Source organism: Pholis gunnellus, assembly GCF_910591455.1.
Source record: "Pholis gunnellus genome assembly, chromosome: 9".
Taxonomy (NCBI): domain Eukaryota; kingdom Metazoa; phylum Chordata; class Actinopteri; order Perciformes; family Pholidae; genus Pholis; species Pholis gunnellus.
In genome coordinates, this window is record NC_136535.1 from 11,537,370 (window position 1) to 11,557,105 (window position 19,736).

A 19,736-nucleotide genomic window follows, 5' to 3' on the forward strand; every position below is an offset into this window, starting at 1 on the left:
GATAAACTCATCATAGTCTACTAAAAAAAATGCTCAGCGTGTCACTCACACGTCTGCGTGAATGTCATCCCTGCCCCTCTGCCGTATCACAGTCTTACCTCGGACTCATGTCTGGTGCTCTGGCCGTATGTCTGCTCTCCTTTTCGGCATTCCCTCATTTAGGACCTCCGCAGTTTCCGCCGAGTCCGACTCTCTCTCAAAAACTCTCTTCCGCCTAATTTCGCAGCCCTCTGTCTCCCGGTTTCCCCCGTGTTTTCACCCTCTTCCGTGCACTGGCTATCTCACGTGTTAACAAGACAATCTGACACTTCAGACGATCCGGGGTCCGGTCGGACCAAACCTACCGGAGGAGACCTTACGCGCACAGCGACACCCAATGGGGGAACTTGGCGGTAGCGAGTCCTATTGGTGTTATCAAGGAGGACATGCTGTGGAGAGGGGATTCAAATGTAGGTACGCTTTGACCACTATTTTGGCAGCACCATATAAAAAACATACAGTAAACTATAAGGCGTCAACCCCTACCAATGTTATATAGTTGTATCTTTATTATTAATGCATTTACATGCCAGCTATGTGTTTAAGGTTGCACTTAGGGGCTGATTTTATACACTGCATGGTAGTTGCATCAAATCATTTTGGTTGATTATATGTAAGTGTGTAACATTTTAATTTGAACTAAACTAAACAGTTGAACTAAAGCTGTTGGATAGATATAGTGGAGTACAATATTTCCCTCAGACTTGTTGCAGAGTAGAGCACCATCAAATGTTTTAGTAAATTACAAGTACCTCAAAAAAGTAAACTTCAAAGTTGTAGTCTAATAAAAAGGACTGTCTCTGAATCAATTGCACTCCAACCTTTCATGCAAAAGAAAAGATGTCCTTATATATACCATTTCTGCCAGTTTTTTTTGTGGTTATAGCCATCACTTGAAAAACTGGATTATTTCAATTTATATAATGCTGATTCTGTATATTGCTACTCAGACTTTAGTGTCTCCAAAAAAGTACATTTCCTAGATTTTTTTGTACACTGTGACAGGAGTCCTTAGCTTTCCACTAACATTAATTATAACACGTATTTAATCTGCTGTATTTGGACGGATTATGTCAGACAGGTCTGTCTGTTATTATCCCTTCATGACTTTTCAGAGCCATCCTGAGGTGTTTGAAAGAGCGCAGATTGAAATTGATGAAACTACTTATTTCACCATCGCTTAGGTCATCAACAGACAGCCGATGTGCTCCAGTGAAAACACTGAGGCCTATTTATGTTTGTTTTGATCACAACAGCAGCTGACAATCTCATACAGTTTGAAATTATCCGAGTTCATGGAGCTGGTGTTTCATTGAAGCGATCCGAGCCACCCCAAGATCCCATTAGAGTGGAGGAAGGTATTGTCTCTCACTTCCATGTTCCCATGATGAACTGTTGATAACCTCCCAGACAGAGGTAAGCAGAGCTGTGCGGGAGAATGGAGACGTTCTATCAAGGATGTGACAGCGTGTTTCGATTCATGGTCCGAAATAGTTTTTTCCACTTAAGGGAACACATGCTATCATTATGCTGCGTGTCAGGTCATGTCTTAACAAAGGTTGATTTCTTTTTTGTTGTAATGTACATTTTTATGCCCCTTGTATTTATCAGATTATTATATTTTCATGTGAATAATTGCCATCAAGATATATGATGGATTACACCTATTCAGATTTAAGGTTTGTCTTGAAAGTTTGCATTTTAATCTGGGAAATCTGTGAGGATTTTGGTGTAATTGGCACTCCATGTGCCCGCAATAGCCTCATAATAACAGGGGGGGAATTGATTAAGTGTGACAACATGCATTTACTCAGGTTTTACTCAATTCAAACAATGTCACATGGCATTCTGACTTCATAGGGTTCAAGGGTCAAAGCCTAGACTGTGAGTAGTTTGCAAAAGCATCATGACCAATAAATAACAAACTTTCAGGCCACACGTTGCTTGGACCTCCATAACAACACGAAAGGAGGAGTTACAGCCAAGAATGATAGCTCCCAAGGACCAGACACATAGACGTGGTGTTTGATAGCAAAACCAGCACACAGCTAGGATACATATGTATGGGTTGAAAGCAGATAAAATGTTTTTGATATGTTAAAATTGGCATGTAAAGTATATTTTATATAGTTTACGTTTATGAGGGTTTTTTTTAAGTATGATACCATAAAAACTTAATATCAGTTTCTTTGTGTTTCTCTGGGTACAGCTGTTGTCTTCCCAGAGAAACTTTATCTCACTAATCAATCAGCCTCCAGAGGCCTGCGCTGGACATTAAACTCCAGCCTGTCAAAACACAATTTCACATACCGTAATCTGGAGCGCAGCAAACCTGAAATGCTGAACTTTTAATGAACTGAAAAAAAGCCTTCAAATTTCTAGTTGTAAGCAATGATTCAATTAAAGCTGCGAGAGCCGAGCTCCAAACACAGCCCAAGGAGCCCATCCCAGAGACGGGTCTACTTCCCCAAAGACCAACACTCAGTGAGGAACCAGAGCTGGAGATAAGGCAGGCTGGACCGCTAAATCCCCTAACAGTCTGCTGTCACCCTCTAAATCACACACCTTTCCCACCATCTCTCCGAGTGTGAGTATTGCAGGTTGTACATGTGATATATGTCTTGCCGAGGCTTTGTGGGTCGGATATGGAAACACAATGAGGCGCTGAATATTTTTGAATGACCGCAGCCAACTTTATCAAACATCTGTGAACAGATATGCTGCAGGGTCACCATGTCTCCAAGGCCACAACCACCTCGTTTCAATTTAGGTTTCGAGTGACGAGTATTGCAATCACCTTCGTATATTGCTCCGTTTCTGTCTGCCATCAGAGAGACAGAGCGAGACTGGACGATAGACAGGACAGTCGAAAAGTAATCTTAGCACCTCGCAACAGACCCTCTGGGTGTAATGTCCTACTACTCACACAAGGCCTTTTGGCTCTCCCCTCTTTCTTTCATCCTCATCAATCATCCCTCTCTCCTTTTTTTTGTGTCTTCCCTTCCAGTGGACATGGCCACACAAATCTCCAGATGCTTGCCGTGACCGCCCCACCATACCAGACACACACCCTTCCAGCTTCGGATTCCCTTCACCACCAAAAATTGAACCGTAGGCTCAACATTTACACACAGGCCTCTCTTAATTCATCGTAATGAGCAGTTTTGCGACAGCTTTAGAGCACAGGCGTGCAAGGCATGTCATTTGAATGTGCAGAGCTGTTGTGCGTGTTCTGACGCTATTCTTGTTCGCCCATCTGCTGGTGAAGGACAATTATCGTGCCATGATTAGAGCCAGATCAGAAATACTTGACGGCCAATTTGTATAAATGCAAAATAGTTTCTGGTTTTTGAGAACACTCACATCATGCTGAAGTTGTGCAACTTAACTTTTCACAGCAGAGGGATACGGAATACAGAAAATACTGTTATCAGCTGACAAAACAATCTTACAAGGTCCAACGAGTAGCTCTTCTGGAGCTTTTGATCGTATCACAGAATCTTCCTCAGCTGATGAAGTTTGCCCAGGTGTGTTGAGATTGTTGTGTCAACTGTTGTGTTTCCAAGGTCACGAATGAACTTTGACTATAACAAACTCCTGACTCTAAGAAGCTGTAAACACAACACCGAGTGATATCATCACCTTGTGAGTTCATATGGCGAACTGGAGTCGTGTTTCTGGCCACCTGGTGAATGTAAGTCCAATGTTCACTCTCCTTCTAACTGTGGTTTGATCTCCATCACCTCCTGAGGGAAATATCTGGCTCATCAGCAGCTAAATGCTCCACTATGTTCACAAGCTAGTTGTCAGCTTTGTCTGTGTACTGTTTGGAGCAGAGCAGGTATAGCCTATAGTTGGTTTGTAGAGCTTTTTTTTGCTGAAAACAGCTTCTTGCTGTGTCCAAAAACGATGCTGGTGAGAGCAGCAAGACTGAACCAAAAGCTGCGGCCAGAGAAGCAAAACAATGAGTTGAAAGATGCGAAAACGCTTCGTAAAGCTGCAGTGAGTCAGGCGATAGCTCTCTAGCGATCCCTTTCATGTATATGGGATCCATTGTTGATATGGAAATATTGCTTATGGCCGCTTTAAGTTTTTGGCAACTGATCGCAGCTCAAATATCTGCAATAACATGAAATGAGACAACAACATGACCCTTTAGCAAGTACAACATCGTATAGATGTTTAATGAGATAAAGGTCAAGCAATGCACACGTCAACCGTGTTTACCAGCATGGCCTTGTGAGCTTAGTCCTCCCTTCTCTTGCTCCACAGTGTGGTTATGTGACTCTGTATAAATGTGTATAGGCCAGTCCAGCGGGCGTCTGTGCAGCACATGGCTGTCCGATGCACGGTCTCTGCTCCCTGGTCTCTCCTCATTAGCCTCACACAGTGCAGCCATTCCCCTCTCGCCCCCCCTCGCCTCCTCCCCCCCCCCGCCTCCCTCTCTACCTTCCACTCACAGTATACACAAGGGGAAGAGCGAAAGCTTTTGTTTTCTGTGTCCGACCTGCGCCCCGTTCCAGCCCTCCTCCTTTTCTCTCCTTCTCCTCTCCGCTGACTAAATCTCTTTTCCGGCTTGATACTGCTGAAAACCATATGGTGTGTGACATCATCAGGGCAGGAAGCAGGGAGAGGGGAATGGTAGAGCAGGGGAGAGATTGGCTTGCCAGGTCTCTGTGCAGTGATGTCAGCAGAAAAGCACTCTGTGAGGCCCGTTGGGGGGTGAGAGCAAAGCAGGTTGAAAATTTCTATCTTATTTTTTATTCCCATTTTCTAATTCCCACCTGGATAATGAGGGGCTAAAGGTGGGCGAGTGGAGAGGCAGCATACACCTCGAAGCAAACCTTGATGTAATTTGTTAACATGTGAAGTCATGAACTTTCCCTATTGTGCTTCGTTGATACTTTGTGTGCATGCAGGTGCCGTTGCAACACTTTTCTCCAAAAATGTCAGATTAGATGGATTTCAGTAAGTTGCAAATAAGGTTTGGATGTCTTGGTCTCATCCCGGGATGCTTTAAAATGTCTTCAGCTCATCTGTCTACTTCTTCCTTTTTAGTCACTGGCAGTCCCAATCTGCTCACCAGGCTTTATGTCTGTCAACCTCCCTCCCTCCCTCCCTCCCTCCCTCCCTCCTGCTTTTGTTCTCTGGGTGAACTCAACAGCTTTGTGTGAGATCCTGGTCTCCATACCATCACTACGGACCCATCCAGCTCTCTATCAGCACAAGCAGAGATACACATACACACAGTCAGCAACTCTCTCCTTCACACACAAACGCACATGCACCAGAATACCCATCTCCCCTGATTAATGGCAGAGCTGGGGAGGGTGCCAGGCAAAAGAGGGAAGGCATTAGAGGAGAGGAAAGTAGGAGAGAGGAGAGAGGAGAGGCTGCTGCAGCTGTGGTTTTGGAGCCGGTCTCTGCACCCCCTTGCTGCCCCCTCTCTCTCCATCTCCTCTCTGGCTCCTCCAGGGACACACGCCTTGGCCAGGCCCCAGGAACCAGGGAGTCAGGACCAGGCTAAGGGGGAGAGAAGGGGGAACAAGAGAGGGAAGGAAGGATATCACAAAAGAAAGAGAAAAACAGAGCTGACCTAATACGAAAGTACTGTCAGGCAGCACCTACATAAACAGGAGAGTGCATGGGATGTTCCTCAAAGGTTTTTACGGGCAAAACAGTACAAAGCATCATATTTCCAGAAACACTTGAGCCTGTTAAAGTTTGTTTTACAATATGATACTGATGCTGTCATTCGGTTTTATGTTGTAACAAAACCAATAGTTTTCTGAAAAAGGGTTGAAAAGAAACTACATAGACTCAAGTACCATACTTAACTGCATTTGGTACTTTTTATATGCAAAGCCCTGCATGGAACTAATTTGAAACAAGCACTATCTCTATGAGTGCATGCAAATATGTGCCACGTATATAAGAGGAACGTCAGTAGAAGTTGAGATCTGCAGATGTAGACATGTCAATGTTGCCCCCCTACAGACTCGTAAAGTAGAAGCTGATACAGTTTAAACAGTCACACCTGCCACCTGCAAGCATTGGGTTTTACAACTGCATTGTTTGTGCAGGGAATTCTATTATTTTTCAAGTTCTACTTTTTAACAAACAAACAAAGAGATTATCATTTCCATTGCGTGCTTGATGCCAGATTGTGGATCTTAATGTACAGTAAGCCATCAAACGATGCTGGGGAGAGACATCGGTACTTTAAATGTAAGAAATCTGATTCGAAGCAGAAGTTTGGCTCTTCAAATCCCTTTGTGTGCAGACATTGTGAACAACGCTCTTAACTCTGTCAACAATCAAACACTCTCTGGCCTCTGAGCAGTTGACTGCAAATTGCTGCAGTGAATTGTTCATCCTCCGGCATCAGAACACTGTCGTTGTACTGGCTATTAAATGGGAAAGAAAGAGATTTCCTCAGAGGATGTAGAGAATCTGTGCGTTTGACCAAGAGCATTTCTGGTAACTTTATTCCACAATTCACTGTTACTTCCCAAGGAAGACGTGGAATGATGACAATGGAAAGAGTAGAGACACTAGATTACATTTTTTGCTTTACGCGTGGCCGGCTTTCTTCTCTTTTGTAATCTTGTCAAAGGCACTGGTAGTAAATTGAGGATTTATGCAAACAGAGGTGGAAAAAGTCCTTTGAACAGTGAAGATGGTGTGATTTTTCAAGGTTGGGGGAGGTGTCCAAAGAGGGTTCCTCCTTATTAAATATGAGATAATGCATTAGCCTATGGCTGTATCGGTAGCCTGACTCAACCTATATAGGGTGTTTGGGTATGCCTGTGCATGCTCACCCTTGCTGCCCTGCAGTCCTGGGTTAGTGTGTGTTTGAGGCCTACTCTCTCTCTCCTCTCCCCCACTACTCTCAGTATTTTATGGGCTGTGTGCTGCGGTGCAGTGACCTCCCTCTCACCCCGGTGCCACCCAGCCGGTGCAGGATTCAGGCGCGCATGGCCCCTGCCAAAACCCCATAGCGCCACATCTGCAATCCATAAACGCCAGCCACTCTCGCTCTCCTATTCCCTCGCCCACACCGCCTTCGACTCTCACACTCCTCCATTTCACTCTGTCTCTCTCTCTCTCTCTCTCTCTCTCACCCACTAACTTTTTCTTTTAATTTCCAAATTCTATGCATCCCCCTTTTTGCATTCCTTTGACTGACTTCCTCCCACCACTTCTGGGATTATTCATGCTGAACATCAACTGGCTCTTCCCTTATCTCTCTCTCCCTCACTGCCCCCTTTTCGCTCCTTCCGTTTCTTCATCCACATCCAACGGAAAAATCTCTCACCCATTATATCTTCAGTGGGAGCCAACTCAGTGTGGTGGCAGTGAACTGGGAACCACAAGACATTCCTGATCCAAACGGCGCTAAGTCACCAGCATTCATGTCTTCTGACGGTGGCCTGTGCCAAACACACACTTCACTTATGGGCTGGATTCAGCCTTACCACGTCGCAGTTGGTCCCCAAACAGCTAACTGTTTATCTGTTTCAAATTGATAGTGTCAGGGAAAAAATTTTGTGTGCGCATCGAAACTCTTTTGTACATGTTTTACTTTAAGAGCATTCTCTATCAAGGGGGTATTGAATTCCCCCTCCCCTTGCCATGAACTGCCGGCCAGCAGAACAACCCCTCCCCTCGGCCTTAACAAGATGTGTTCAACACATCACTATCACTGTTACTGTGCCCTTGCCATAATACATGTACAAAAAAAAATAGGAAAATAGGAAATAAATTGAGTGTTACCACAAAACTGTCCAGAGCTCTCAGCTTGCCCCCCCCCCCCCATGGGCAATAGAGACATTAGTCTTTCTCGATTGTATTATCTTTTCTCTTCGACTTTTGCACACGGTGAACTTTTGCTCCCCTCCGTTTCTTGGATCACGTTCTCCTCTCCATCCCAAAGTCTTCACCTTCAGGTTTCCCAGACATATTGGCATGCCTCTGTGGTGCAGTCCCAACACAGCCCAAGGATGAATCATGTTGCTGCAAGCATGCAAGAGCTCAGTTTTATGATAAATACTGCAATTCATAAATCAGTGTTTTCCTACGCAAGGAAGCATGGGGCAGGGAGGGACACAAAGCATTTCAGCTTCAGTTTGAAAGCAACAGAGAGGTTATGGTCTGTGTGTGTGTGTGCGTGTGTTTTGACGAGAGCTGAAAAGGAGGCTTCAGGTCAGGGCCAGTGAGAGAGAGCAGGGTGTGTGTGTGTGTGTGTGTGTGTGTGTGGAAAGGGGTGTTTACTGCTGTTAGTAAGCAAAGTACAATACATTTAAAATGTTCCTACGAATTTGGCACACCATTTGTAAATTCTATCAATGAATCACAGTATACAGGAAAGTGTATCATGAGTGTGTTTGTACAATAATTGTTGTTAAAGAACCTGTCTTGCCGTCAAACCGATGTAGTTCTGGTATGGCTCTATCAGCACTTTTCCACAAATGCTAGCGGTTATCGTCATCGCCATTTGTGTGTGTGTTGAGTCGTCACACATAGGACGCGGTTTCCAGCTCAGGATGTATATAAATGTGCTTATGTGTGCATTTGGATGTGTGTAATAGCTGTTTTTCATTCATGGGTCCTGGCGATTTGTATGGTTTGCTCCAATGCGAGATAAAAAATGTCTGTCATTCAAAGCGTCATAAATGCTAAATTATAGCTATTTTCTTCATTTCCATTAGAGAACAGGTTTTTCACCTTACATCAATTATAAGGATATGACATTCTCATTCTTCTTGTGTTTCATATTGTGCAGGACGGCCAGAATCCATCCGCCTAAAAAGGGGTTAAGATGTCAAGTATTTTGTGCTGAATATTTGTTTCATACTGTATTACATTCATGCACACTGGTGATTAATTAGTTTTTTTTTCTTTCATTAAGTCCACTGAGGCATGTTTGTGATAAAATATTATATAAATAAATGAACGAGCCAGCTGCTATTTGTCAAAATCTTAAAAGGCCATAAGTCATGCATTGAAGTATTATGAAGGATTTTTCGCTTGAAAGTCCAACTTGGGAGTTCTTTTTCCACGATGAAAGGGGAAAACCACCTAAATTAATAATTCCAATGTTATTTCCATGGCATAGGAGAGTTCAATCAATATCAGTGAACATGAACTACTCTCTCTGAAAGCCAGAGAAGTGTCTCAAGCGTGGGATGTCATTGACTATAAAGTCTTTAAGTTGTGAAGAAAACTCCCCATGGTGCTCGGTGTCATTTTTTTAACATCTTTCACAATTCATTGTCTTTGGAGCAGTTCCACACTTCACACCTGATGATGTCACAAATTAGAGTTTTAGCACTGAGATTTAGAGTCGTTTGTTTTTTACAAATATTTTTGGACGGTCTTAGAACACAGAAATAACATGTATTAATAATTTGTATTAAAAAGTAGTACCCCTCAGATAACATTGTCTTTATGTTTTTCGTCACCGTAAGTGCATTTTAGTGCGACTGTAAGCTTAAGCCACATCTGCACGACTTCAAAGAGTTTCCATTACAATGAGCGTGGTACATGACTAATGTCAAAACTATTATTGACCCAGTTGCTCAAGCAATTTATTTAATCATAAAGTACTCAACACATACACAGCTATCTGTTCAGTGTCTGTCAATCATATTTGACCCGTTTTAAACAAAGATGAGAGTTGCTCAACCAAGTAGTGAAGTAGCTCTATGGATACTTATTCATCACTGCCATCTAGTGGCTGAAACACACTCAGCAGCAAGCTAGAGGCTTCACAGCAAAGTGCAACAAGATGGCTCAAGATAAACAACAATTATCAAGGAGATATTTTGGATCAAAATAGTTACGTTTAATACACATTACACTTTTTGAAAAGGTCATGTGATCACAATGATGTTCAGTATTTATGTTAATACATGTCCTGTGTCTTTCTCGCGTCGTCATGCAGTCCCTCCACTACTCCATGTCCAAGTCGTCCATCTCCACAGTGACCTCTCTCTTGACCCAGGGTAAAGATAAGGGCACATAGGGGTCATATGTCCAGCGAGGATACACTCTCTTGTACAAATTCATGAGGATGGAGTCCTGTGAGCGCATCTGATTGTCAAATACACACTTCATGTGGCCATGTGTTCCTGAGGAGATAGAACACGGCAGTCAGAATTATACAGATAACAGACATTGCTTAAAGACGCTGCTGACACAGAGTTTTGTATTTAAATTTCCTCACCCAACGCCTCCTTGATGTGGCCTCTTCGACCCCACTTTGTGCGCAGCTCCACAGGCTTGAACCACATGATATCATCTGTCACAGAAAGAAACAAAAGGACAGTAAACCATAGAGAAGTCAAACCGTACGTAATATTCTGTTGTCATAGTTTAAAAAAAAAAAAAAAGTATGTGAACATTCTCTTACCCCGGTTGAAGAACATGTAACGGACAACCGCAGAGCGGCGGTTAATTTTGAACGGGTGTCCGCTCACCACTATCCTCTTCAGCGTAACACGCTGAGGGTCACAACTGAGCAGGCTGCCTGTAGCCACCAAGTCCTGGATGCCTAGAGAGACACAGTAACAAGAACACAATACCGGTACAGAGTTAGCTCAAGTCAATCAAATAAAAACAAGACAACAGAACGGATGGGCAAAAGTTTAAAATGAAGGCGGATGACATCTACTTATTTTCATTACACACAGAGCGTTTCATCTCACCGTCGTTCTTTTGTTTGAAGAGCAGGACTCCTGAAGGGGGGAAGGTAATGGGAGCGTACACCGACACCACGGTGGGGGCATCTGGCCTGAGGAAGCGCTCCATCTTATGCTTGTCAGCTAGAGAAGAGCAATAATTCATTTACTACTCTATAAATCTGTTTCAGACCACCTGCCTCGACAATCATTTTGCTGATATATATATTTTACTAGAAGTGACGGCAAATCTAGAATGCTACCAAACATCAAATAATTGGCTTTACATTGGGACAATGTCCTACAACCAGAAGATCAAGTAAGCCACTGCCTTTTATGTGACTGTACGCTGGGCGTCACTACATTTCTATTACACCAAAATCATGTTCACCATCCCATAGCTTCTTGGGGGTTTGGTGTCCTATCAAAATGAAAATCATTACAATCAAATGTTGAAACCCAGTCAGTTTACTTTGTGTAAATAGAGTCATTTATTGCTCTCAGTTTTTCTAATGCATGTCTTGCGGCGATTTAAAAAAAGCTATTGTTCCATGAAGAAGAGAATACGGTTGAAATAGGATTAACAGGTGTTCTACCTGAAGTGTGCTGAGAGAAGATAGGCGATGCCCTGAACCTCCGAAATCCACAGTGGAACACCAGCTCCTCTTTAGATTTGATCGGCTCTGTATTGCTGGGGTGTCTCCTCACCAAGAGGTGCATCACTGACATCTGTGCACATAAGGGGAAAATGATGAGGTCAGAAAAATCAATAACAATAATACTGTACTGCTAGTGTGACTTTGTTTTAAATGGACAATTATAAATTCAGACAGAGAGGCTTTCGGATGTCAAAACTGGGGATCAGACCTTCTGTTCATGGGGCATGAGAGACACCATCATCAGAGGCCTGCCGGACTGGACACTCTCCATCACAGAAAAAGGCACATCGTTGATGTGCAGCGTAACATACCAGCCAACCTGAAACAGAAGGGACAGCAGAGTGAGTGAAGCCACGAATCCAAGATCAACTAAAAAGCATTTACAAATGAAGACAGCCCCAGTATTTTTTTACCATGGCTCCCTCTTCCTCAGCTGCGGCCTCGGCCAGTATGCGGCGGCGAGTGCGGTCAAAGCTCTGGAACTGGAAGATGCGCGAGTAGTTGAGCGGCAAGTTCTCCATGGGGTCCCAGGGCGAGGAGCGGAAACTTTTTAGGCCTCTATAGCGCTGGAACCTAGACAGAGGACGGAATGAAGAGCGGCAATGATCAAACTGCAGAAAGAAAACTCTCGCAGAATTAGTTTCCCTTCGAACCTGAACTCACAATCACAACACTTAAATATCTATCGGTCAGAACGGACCTGATTCTAGCCGCCACGTCGAGGGGTGTGTCCACCTCGTCTGGAAACAAGTCATTGGCCCGAGCCTCGCGGTAGCGTTTCAGGCCTTCTTCTTCTGCAGCCACATCAATGTGTTCATCGTAGCGTTGGTCTGCTCCAGTTCGCTCTGTGGCGCACAACTCTTCCTCTTCTTCTTCTTCCTCCTCGTCTTCTTCTTCTTCTTCTGAGGCACAGCCTGAACCTGGCTCCTGAGCAGAGAGCATACAGTACAAATTGCTTTAATATATGAAATAGCTTCCCTGTTCCCCGATATGTGGCGACTACTAAAATTGAAAAAGCTGCTGGTTTGAAAGGGATGACACTAGACTGAAACAATACATTTCCTGTCTGCCTCTTGACTAAATGTTGTTGTTTTTTAGAAAAGAGAGCATGGTCATAACCTCATGTTTTGGGGTGGAGGCAGACATCTCAGAGATGACCTAGAGACTTCCCCTGTTAAAACTATGAGCCATTACCTCAAAGATTTTAATGTTCAATCCTTTTGAACATCCATGGATGAACAGGTTTCTCTACTATTCTCTTTATGTTCTGTGTCAGTAACATTATTGTTGTTGCACTCCTCTATTACAAACCTATTTTCACACACAACTTCGTTCTAACTCAGCTTTTTGCCTCCCCATTTCCTAAACTGCAGCCGTAATACTTTACAAACAATGACCAGACGAACATGTTGGGAACAAGTGCAGTCAAAGAGATTCTAAGTATAGAAATTGTATTGCAGCCAAACATAAACACGGCTCACCCAGCTACAATAAGAACAGTGTTTTTAGTCGGTATGTGTGAATGTGATAAGGAGTTGCCAGAATTCAAACTATGGGAACCCCTGGTTTGCATATATTTAAATTGTGTGCCTTCCCAGTGTGTCTACAGTGTTTCCAGACATTGACTCTTAAAATATCTAGAAATTCAACTTCCGTTGGCAATATATGTGTATGAGGAAATGAATCATCAAAGAGGACATGCTTTAAAGTGCTCCCTCAACTGGCAAATTACAGGCAAAGCCAGACACATGAGGGGAAAGCACTCAGCATGGGGCGGATTCACAACCTCTTCAACATCCCTGCTGCAATAATAATAATCATTATCATTTGAAGTACCCATTCCCCTATTGTTACCCTCTCCTAAATACGTATCCATGTGCGTTAACTGTGACATCAAACGCATGCTAATAACAATCACAGACCGTAATGAAACCTTTGGATAAGGAGAGTTTTCCCGATTTCTTTTCAAGCAGAGCTGGAAATAAATAAATGGTCGACCCCTCCTTTCGTCCAGACAGGACGTTCTGTTCACAGGACAGGAAGACAGGAGGCTTCTCTCGGGACCCCTGCTCCAAACACTATTGTTGTGGTGAGCAGCCTGGCACTACAGGCCAGAGACAGACACTGAGAAAACAAACAGTGCCTCTCAGTTACGTGGTGCACTGACCGTGGGTCACGTATGCACCGCTTCAGCCCCGGAACCACCGACACTCAGACTACATCGCTACGACACACAGATTACTGTCCTAATCATCCTCCAGAAGATCTACACCAGGGGTCACTAATAGACGGACCCAGACGCCGTTGTATCTGGACCCTGGACTTCTAACCGATAATTGAGAATAATTAAATTTTCACGTAGCGCTTCTATTTTAACTGCCGCAACTTTTCTAACCTTTACGGCACTCGTTCAGCGGGCCAGGAAACACACCGACCAATTATATGCGTTGTAAACCATCTCACATGATGCTACTCGGCCAATCAAATATGTGTATTCTGATAAGCGTCGCCCTCGACTCGAGTGTGATATTCACACTCACGGGAGAGAGACCCAACAGTTATTTCATATGACGTGCTCGATAAAGAGAAATGTGGACAGCTTAACCAGAGTCTTTAACCAACAATGGACAGACTCTTATACGTTTATTATTCCCACCACCAGTTCAAAAGGAGTACGGTATGTTTAATCTCCAGAAACCGTGTGATTAACTGATGCATTTGAAGGTAGTTGACGCACCAGACTGAACACTAAGTTTTAACTTGTCAACTTTGTTCAAATGTATTTGAGCACTGACACTGCACAATCATACTGCCTCTGAAATATTCAAACTATAGATATAGAGTATGCCAAAGAAATGGCCGAAAATGGGGCATAAGCTTCTTGTTATGCGTGTACCTATAGGCGACTCATGTCTCAGAGGTTAAGACACCGACCGGAAACCTCACATCCCCAATTCAAGTCCGACCTTTGGAGCCCTTTGTTGCCAGTCAACTCTCCCCTGTGTGTGATAAAGGCTTCAAATGCACAATAATTAAAGAGTAAATAAGTACCTGAGAGTTATTGTCCTCATCCTCTCCGTCCATGGCCTCGTCCAACATGTCATCATCATCATCATCCTCTTCACTGCTTTCGTCGTCTATCTCTCCAGTCTCCTCCTCGTCTTCATCAACAATCCACGAGGCCTGATAGTCTGATGTCCCTTTAGGGACCTTCAGCACACGTTTGGTCTTCCTGGCCTCTACACAGCAGAGAGAAACATCAAAGAAGCCTTCAGAGACCTGTCTTACTGTGGCAGGTGGGATTGTATATGAAAACTAACCACATTTAATACAAAAAAGCAGTTTAGCACACAAATCATTTCTGGTTGTCAGAAATGATCTTAAGTTGTGTACGGTACTAGTAGGCAGCCAAAATATTGCAGTGTACAGTTTCACTTTGCTTTCAGCTAACTGAAGGTAACATGACAGCCATGTAAGTTTTCTTCTGTAACTCCCTGTTCGTGTTTATCTTTCAAATCTGTTTTGATTTATTAAACTGACTCCAAGATGTCGGATCATTTTAAACAATAAAACTGTAATCAATGGATATGTGGCAAACAAGTATCAGTTGTACAAAATGTTTTCACGATTATTTCTGGTCCCTTGAAGGCTGCCAGGGTGACGTCTCTCACAATTATGATTTGATGTTGATCCCAGTGCAACAGGATTGCTCCAACTCGATACACTGAACAACATCTAATCCTCATCTTAGAGATTGTTTATCATCTCAAAATGCTATCATGTGTACATTCTCCTTCTGCACCTTCAGCTTCCAAAAGCTCGCTTTCCGTCGGCCACGTCTGCTCTCCGTCCATGGGGTCCACCTCGGCTTCGGCCTGCAGACTCTCCCTGCAGGATGGGTTGGCTTTCATGAGGACCCTCACTGGAGCCTCATCTTCACCTCCATCCTGTGGGAAACACAGAGGACCGAGGTAAATGTGAAAGTTAAGATTAAACTAAATGCACAAAACAATCTAAACAAACTGTTAAAAGTCCATTCAAGGACCATACCAGTGTTTTTTTGCATGTTCCATCACTTTAATTGTGTGATATTTACATTACTTATTATTTTTAAGGACAGCAGAGCGTTTTGCATTCTTGAGTTGTTCCAGTCTGCCACTATTTTCATTCATGAAACTATTTGAAAATCTGATACTGGTATATCCTCAAGTAATCAATATCATGACTGATTTAAATGTTGTCAGTGCTGCATAGTAAGTATGTGTGCACTCCATTATTATGCAACAGAAATATGACATTGAAAAAAAATAGTTTTCTGACTTCCTATTCACTGGGTTGTTTCAAGTCTCTTCACCTACCAGCATGTCAACATCTCCTGCCTTGCCGGACTTTGCTGGTCTGGCTGCTGTTAAGATGAGGGGAAGAGGGTCTGCTGGAGCATCAATCTGACTGAGCTGAAAGTCTCCGTGTCCGCTGATGTGCACCAGTCTGTCAACTTGTAGAGGGCGGCCACGGACGTACCCTGAGACGCAGAGGGTGCCCAGGCCGGTGGGTCCACCACCCGTCCCCTCAGCGGGGCTGTTGGGCGTGAAAGCGACATGCTGAGCCAAAAGATGGGATCGTCTGGAGCGGAAGCCGAGCTTTCTCCGTCTCTGAGTGCCGAGGTGTCTGAGAAGCAGAGTGGAATCCTGCTCCGAATCCAGAGGGAAGAGACGGGCATCAGGGAAACGGATCTCTGTGATCTTTGACAGAGCTCTCCTGGACTCAACCCTCTTCTTCACGGGAAGATCGGACACACCCTGACACACCAGTGCTACAAGGGGGAAATTAGCAACAGAGAGACAAAGGCTTAGAAAATGTACACCATAACAATCTGAAATTAGGCATAAATCTGATGCAACAACAATCTTTCCCAATGTGAATGGAGGAGTCTAAAAGCTCAAGGTTTCTACCCACCATGGCTGGGGAGGCCCTGGGCAAAGAGGCAGGAGAGACAGTAGTCTCCATAGCTGTCCCAAGCTTCAGCAGAGTCCAGCACAAAGACAAGGCTATCTGCAATCTTTGCCACATCCAGCAGGGAGTGTATGTCAGCTGTCCAAAGGAACCATGAGAGAAGCTTAAGAATGGGACAACATGATGCCCAAAGCAAGGACAAAATAGTACAGCAATGGCCTATAACATGGAACAAGCTATAAATACTTGTTTTAAATTGGTGTGAGTGCATTTTTTGTTTTATATTCTATAAAAGACTAATGAACACATAGAAAAACGGTTCACAATAATATTCATATAAGAATCAACTGCATTTTAACTCTATTCCACTTCAGTTGAGTCTTTTCGAAGCTGTTCGAACTGTTCGGCATCACTCAATGCTTACCCGTGCTGTGGCTGAGAAAGGTGAACCGTTGCTTGAAACGAGGCAGAAGCAGCCCAAAACTGTCAGTGACGCCACTGACGCAGCGCTCCTGCTGCACGACACCCCCAGCGCCCTCCCCACGTAGCAGTTTGGTAACCGCACCAGCATCCACTCCGGCATGGAGTGACAACACAGCGACCAAATGCGGAGGACCGTCCCTGGTGCCTAGACGTCGCTTCTCTGTCAGGACCTAAAAAAAGACAAGAGAAAGGGAAACTCTGCAGCACCAATCAGGAATCCAAAGACTATTCTTTATGTGAAGAAAAAAAAATTACCATGTCTTTCTTATTCCTGCGTATCTGGTTGGCTTTGTGCCTTCTGTCCATCCTCTTGTGCTCCTTCCTCTGCTTCTTGGTAAGGGCCGTCACTGGCACTCTCCCTGAGAGACAGGTCAACACAAGGATTTATCATTATGTTGTGGGACACTCAAAGTCAAGTCGTAAATAGACATGTAGGTGCACACTTTTCAAAAGCTGATTTGGATATTGAGCAAACCTCATAGTAATTGCACTGTATGAAAAAAATGTGCAAACAAACCAAAACCTTGCTGCTTTGAAAAGACTTTCTCTGACATTATATTGCCATCCAGCTCCTGTCGTCGGGCATTAAGCGCCACCTTGCTGCAACACGTTAATGCACGCAAGTAAACACAGGGGTTGGTTTGCATACATTCCGTTTGTGTCAATCACTGCAAACTCATTATGTTGAACATTTAGAGTTTCGTAGTTTTAGGATTCAATATTTGAACTGCTGAACTCTGTAGACTATTAAAGTTATGATTGATGTCGATTATATCTTTGCAGCTAGATGGACAACATATCAAAAACACCCGTTTGGTTCTGTTTAGTCCAATGCAACAGCTCTGCAACATAGAGTGTCTTGAATTTGTGAGGCTTTCTTATAACGTTGTTTTATAAAAGTATTAACTTGATGGATTTTTTTAATTTGTTATTACATTACTTTCTTAACTAGTAACTATAACAATTGTACACGAGAAGGGATATTTCATATTTGCAGTGTGTTACACAAACAAAACTATTCCTTTGAGCTATACATTTGAAATAGATTCTGAATTGTGTATGGTGTCATATGATACAACCACTTAAATTGTATTTTTTTTAGCAGTGCTAATGTAGTGGGTTGCATTGTATTCATAGTACAACGTTACAATGTTGCAATTTTAATTAATTATAAAATTAGGTATAACACCTCGTTGATTAAAAGAATAGGACAACTGCCGTCCTGCGATATCTGGTGGCCCTGATTGGTCACATGTGCTTTTAAAAAAGGTCATGGGTCACCTGGAGTTGGATGTACACCAGCAGCTCGTTACCAACGGCATGCAGCAATTTCTTACACAGACATGTATAGAGTCGATTTACATTTACACATGTTCTACTGAACTGATGCCATTCAAAATCCAGTGGAAAACACGTGTGTCTGCGGAGCCGTGGCCACAGCAACAAGCTAGCCGTAGCGGTTACACTGTATAACGGAGCATGTCTTACCTTTGTTTTCTCTCTCAACTTCCCCTTTTGTCCGGTGCTTGCCATGTTTGTGGCCTTTATTTTTCTGTTTATAAATGCCGGCTCGGTGGCCCTGTTGTTTTTCCTCATTCGCAGCCATTTTCACCATGTGTGAAAGTCAGGCGATTCACTTCCGCACTCGTGCTGGCGTCATGTCAGAGGCGTGTCCTCAGGCTCTCCGGAGAGGTTTTCTTTTCAAAACAAAAGCCTGGGTCACGATGACGTGAACATCAGGTTTGTGGGATGCATTTCCGACAGAAATTAGCATTAATTAACACTGCAATTATATTAATGTATTTACTGGATAAAATCTAAACAAAGTAAAACGATACCTTAACATGTTCTATATATGAGCTACATTAAATTACAATATATTACAGAAAGTATATGTATGCTAAAGATTACATTCACAGAAAAGTTACGATGTCGAGAAGAATCAAATCAAAAAGTTTCTCTTCTCAATACAATCTATAAAAATGTAAATAAACATGATCACAAATACAATAGGCCTACTACTACTACTACTACTACTGTATAGATGTATGAGGTCAAACCTACCACTGAAAAGATGTATCCCCCTTTGTATGTATTCAATCCTCTTTCCGGTCACTCTACAGTGATTTAACTTCTTTCCAGGCTCTCTTTAAACAAAACACACTCACTTTTGAGCTGGAAGTAGAACAGTGATGGAAGAAAACAATTAAGGAACCTCTGATACAATGACCTCAGTCAAAACTGGGCTTGCAGCTCTTTTGCCTTTTCATTCAGAGGTTCCTGCCATGGCAGCATTCTTAAGTTACTGGGTCCCTTTGGTTGCCTTCATGCCGTACACCACTTCTTAACCGCTTTTTTTTTGTAAGGAAGCCTGCTACATCTGTCAACTAGCACCTTGTCTAACCAACCACCATCATTACTTCATAACTTTCACCAGTTTAGTGAAACAAATAAGTCTAATTCGCTCATCAGCACTGCTCACATCTGCTTTACGTTCACTTATTTCAACTGTCACCGTCAACACCATGATGATCATGATTGTTTATCCTAACTTTCAATCGGCATCCTCTTGAAGAGGAAGCATGTCAAAGTAATGCAGCATCCTCCACTCGCATTTAAGCAGATCAAAAAGACGCCTAAGAGCCAACTTGAGTAGAACTTTGCCATTTGTTGGCTTTAGAACAGGCAGGTTATTGTACAGGCTGAGTTACCATGCAGATAGTGGTGGTTAGAGAAAGAGAGAGGGGGGGGGGGGGGGGGGGGGGGACTTGAAGGAGAGGCTAGAGGGGTTTCTTCTGTACACTGTTACATCATGCAGAAACCAACCAAATGAAGAGAAAAAAATAAACAATAGCCGACTATCATGCACTGCCCGAAGACAAAACTTGCATACTCTCTGTCTGCTGATCAAGGATTCCTT

General features: G+C 43.3%; 1 protein-coding gene across 1 annotated transcript; it reads right to left on the reverse strand.

Moving 5' to 3' along the window:
- Positions 1-9,727: 9,727 nt before the first annotated feature.
- On the reverse strand, positions 9,728-18,438 carry tsr1 (TSR1 ribosome maturation factor). The gene is made up of 15 exons (XM_079166004.1): positions 18,305-18,438; positions 17,072-17,175; positions 16,758-16,986; positions 16,337-16,471; positions 15,739-16,193; positions 15,183-15,327; positions 14,432-14,619; positions 12,081-12,307; positions 11,794-11,953; positions 11,589-11,699; positions 11,318-11,450; positions 10,749-10,865; positions 10,454-10,594; positions 10,268-10,342; positions 9,728-10,172 (listed from the first exon to the last, which is right to left on the reverse strand). Exons 1-15 carry the CDS (start codon positions 18,429-18,431, stop codon positions 9,994-9,996), a joined length of 2,526 nt encoding a protein of 841 aa, XP_079022130.1. The 5' UTR covers positions 18,432-18,438; the 3' UTR covers positions 9,728-9,993.
- Positions 18,439-19,736: the final 1,298 nt, after the last annotated feature.